This window comes from Morone saxatilis, unplaced genomic scaffold (genome assembly GCF_004916995.1).
Source record: "Morone saxatilis isolate NCDOM2014 unplaced genomic scaffold, NCSU_SB_2.0 Contig11, whole genome shotgun sequence".
NCBI classification, from domain to species: Eukaryota; Metazoa; Chordata; class Actinopteri; family Moronidae; genus Morone; species Morone saxatilis.
This window is the reverse complement of record NW_023339663.1, coordinates 12,184,012-12,188,133: the sequence shown is the minus strand read 5'-3', so window position 1 is coordinate 12,188,133 and position 4,122 is coordinate 12,184,012. Positions and strand designations below refer to the sequence as shown.

The following is a 4,122-nucleotide window of genomic DNA, read 5'->3' as shown; positions in this document are numbered from 1 at the left end:
TATTAATATGAGCAGCAGCAGTTACAGTGAAATATTGCACATTGTTATGGGGGGGAGGGGTTTTATAGTCAGAGGTTCCTATCTTCTGAGTCTCTTTAAAGGGTCTCTGGAGGATTATTTTCACACTGATGGCTTCTTGCTGTCTTGATAGAAGTGAGACTCCATTAAAGAGGGACAGAGCATCATTATAGCAGAGTCTTTACTCTTTCAAAGCCTCTCCAAAAGCCTCCTCAACACATTTCAAAAGGTCAGAGGTAAGGGGCAAGAATGTGACTTTCAGTAATCTTTCAGTTCCTTCCCAATCAATAAAAATCAAGAGGAAAAGCAGGAAGACCAAAACCTGGACAAAACAGAATATTTCCAACATAAATGATTTTGAACTAGACATGTGCTCCGGGTCAGGTTCATTCACCGAGATCAAATCTGTATTCACATCACATTCCACATTCAATTTTTCAGAAACAGATGAGTGACGGTGGATTGCTCTACACTTGCATAATTCTTAATATATCATGCTCATATAGTATTGAACCCTTGAATTAAAAAACATGAATCTGCTCAAAGATCAAATCAAAGATTAATTTGTGAGGCACAATTTGACATTATGCTGCAGCGCCTTAAAATATGTAATTACTTCATAATTTGCAACCATTACAACAAATTCCCATGATAGATGGAACAGATGAGTGAGGGACAGTGAGGCATGGTTTGTGGTTGGGTATGTTAAAGGAGAACTTTAGAGAGGATTACAATTCTGTACAAATGCACTTTTATCAATGTATTCAACTAATTATTTTTCAAAATTCGGAGCATGATAAACTCTCACTGTACTACACTATTCACACTGAAATATGAAGTCATTTCCTTAGAAACACACCAATAATCTATTTTTGAGGCAAGTGTAAACCAGCTATACTTACAAAAATATAGTGTACAATTACAGTTGCACCTCAAAGCATATGACGATCTATCTGGCAATCAAACTGCCAATGTTTCATTGAAGATTCCAGGAAAATACAAAGCTAAAACTTCAAGCTTGAATCACATGTGGATGCTACCAGATATTGAAGCTATAAATAATAATACACATTGCTGCAACACAGATCGTAAGGATAATTCTATTGCTTTCTCTGCACCATGATCAGGAGATGAACTCTGTCTTCATAAATCTATGGATATTCATTTTCCTCATGCTTTCTTACCATTATGTAAAAGTAATAATGTGAAATAAAAGAAAAATTCCAATACCAAATTTGATGACTTTTCCCTGATGCAGAAGAATAAATGTGTTAAAACAGAGGCTACAATCTGACCTTTGAAAAAGAAAGAACCTTTGGGGAGGTCTTAGAGGTTGCATGTGTTTGACAGAGCCAGCCACTGAGCTGAAGTGACTTTTCCCTTCGGCCAGTCAGACGTCCATGCTTACCTCCCTATCCCACTGAGTGGAAAAGCTGTATTGGCCACAACAGCACAGCAGTACACTGTCTACACACAGCCCAGGAATCAACAGGCTTCTGCAAGCCTTTGTCCATCGTTGTGTTACAGAATACATATAACAGGGCATTCAAAAAGTCTTAACTCAGCACAATGTGAAACGGTACAGTATCACTAAAGCTGCTGCTGCAACATCTCAGCGTGTCCACAAAGGAATGCACAGATCATTGATGTCTTTGATTTAAAGTAAGCTGAGACATGCACTCTATGTGTGTGAGAAAAAAGAGAAGAGTGAAGTACAGAGAGTCAGATTGTCTCACTATGATATGATGAGAATGTTGTAAATGAACCAAGGCAACAACACTGATAACTTAATGTTGAACTAGAAGGACTTCAAATAACAGATTCGGTGGTCAGACCAGAGAAAATCTAACTTGATGCCTCCACCAGTGAGTGGGCTGCTGGGTTACGTCAAGCTTATTGCACTCTTACAAAGCAGACTCTCAGCATGAGCACTTGTTAACGCTAAACTCAAAAGGTTCATTAGACTGAAAGAATGATATTAAAATCTTCAAATGACTCCACAGCCGGGGATATTAAGTCCATTCACAGCACTGCAATACCCCAGTGACTGAGTGGGACTGGGCTGAAATGTGATTAATTAAGTCGATATTTCAATTAAAATGTTTACATTCGGGAATACAGATCAAAACTTAATCGAACATAAGTAAGTGGCTGTGGTTGCAGTTTCTGCATCAAACCACTGCCAATTACAGGTTCTCTTGGCCTCCAGACTGTTGGTTATACTGTTTATCTGGTGACTAACACACATGGTTCAAAAAGCTGAATTAAATTAAAAACAGATATTTTCTAAAGAAGAGTTAGATGAGAAGTTTATGTGGTTTTATGTGCTCAACTTTCTGCACAGTGACTTCCTAAACTTGTTGTCAGGATGAGGTTGCCAGGCAACCAGTGGAGACTCCAGGCAGATTTTGTTACCTTTGGACAGAGCCAGGCTAGGCTTTAACCCCCGTTTCCCTTCTTTATACTGAGCTAAGCTAAGCGTGTGCATCTTGAACAAAAGTGGAATTGATTTAAACTACTGAACAACAAAGTGTATTTCCCAAAATGTCCAACCCTCCTTTTAACTGGGTTTAGAGTGAATGCATGGAATAACGGTATAGAACAATAACCTCTTGTTCTCCCTATAAAAGCACAAGTACATCACTATTAGACAAAAGAAGAGACTTACTGGCTGCCTGAATACGGGCTTTGCGGCTCACCACCAGCCCAAAAGAATTCTGGGCCACACACTCGTAGTCGCCCTCGTCAGATGAGCCATCGGATTTCGTCTTCTGGAAGTGGCCAATCAGGAGTGAGCCATTGATGAAGGTGGTGTGATGCTGATCCTGAGTTAAAAGCAGGCCGTTTTGCCTCCACTGTGTCGTAATTGGGGGGATGCCGTTCACCTGGCAGTGTAGCATGAGGGGCTGCTCCTGTACAGCGATAATGTCACTGGGCTCCAGTGTGAAGGAGAGCTCCGCTTCGCACATCACACCTGAAGACACACACACACACACATAAATGAACCTGAAAGCCCATTATTTACATAATCATCCATTTTTCATCTAGTAGTTTTTCTCAGCAGATGGAGTTTGCTAAGTATGATCAAACTCCTTTAAAGCTGCGGAAAAAGCTGGATTTTTTTTTTCTTTTCTCTATAGAAGCGCCCTCCTGGATTAGGGGTTAAGATGCCGACCATGACCCAAATCATACCTGGTTTGGCTGAGGACTTGTGTTGCTCATCTCGCTATCTCTCCCTCATTTCATGCCATCTCTCTCCACTGTCACTCTCCGATAAAAGCAGAAATAACCCCCCATATGAATATAAGCAAAGTATATTAGACTGCAAGATTACTAGCATAGTTTTGTTGCAAGATCTGAGGTTGAGTGAAGGAACGTATGCAGGAGCCAGACCAAGGAGTGCTTTAAAATGAATGAGTAAAATATTGAAGAACCAGTGTACAGGATTTAGTGGCATCTAGCAGTGTAGTTGCAGCTTTTAACCCCCTTGGCTCACCCGCCAGTTCCAAGCGTGTAGAAGAAAGCACAGTAGCCGCAAAACGTGGAAGGCCCAATCTAAAGCCAGTGTTTAGTTTGTTTGTTCTGGGCTACTGTAGAAATAAGGTGGTTCTACATGGTGGCTGTCGTGTAATAGGACCTTCTCCCTCCCTAAGTGTTAAGTCTTTAAAAAACAATTCATCATCTGTAGGCCACTGTAAAGAGGCTAAAATAGGGTTTATGCTATCTCTATTTGTTCTCATTAGGCTGTAGTGTTTGCCGGATGCATCCTGTCTGTCTTTTATCTTAATTATTTTACTTATAACACAAGTTATTGAAGCTGTTCTATTAATTCCTTTACCATACCTTCTTATTACTATCCATGGTCATAAGGTTTTGCAACAGTTGTGGCCTAAATAATATATTCACCAATCAGCCATAACATTATGACCACCAGGATGCCCAGGTGGTCATAATGTTATGTACACGGGCCAGCATTCGCTCCCCACGTGCATCAATGAGCCTTGGCTGCCCATGACCCTGTCTCTGATTCACTGCTTTTCCTTCCTTGGACCACTTTTGATAGGTACTGACCACTGCAGACCGGGAAAGCCCCACAAGAGCTGC

The 4,122-nt window shown here is 40.7% G+C and overlaps 1 protein-coding gene across 1 annotated transcript in view; it reads right to left on the bottom strand.

The window, feature by feature from the left end:
• The window catches only part of igdcc3 (immunoglobulin superfamily, DCC subclass, member 3), a 67,096-nt gene extending 63,217 nt beyond the window's left edge, over window positions 1-3,879 (bottom strand). The window contains exons 1-2 of the mRNA XM_035652032.1: window positions 3,873-3,879; window positions 2,687-2,992 (exon numbers count right to left, since the gene is read on the bottom strand). Of these exons, the coding sequence (XP_035507925.1) occupies window positions 2,687-2,992; window positions 3,873-3,879 (313 nt within the window). The remainder of the gene's footprint in view (window positions 1-2,686; window positions 2,993-3,872) is intronic.
• Window positions 3,880-4,122: the final 243 nt, after the last annotated feature.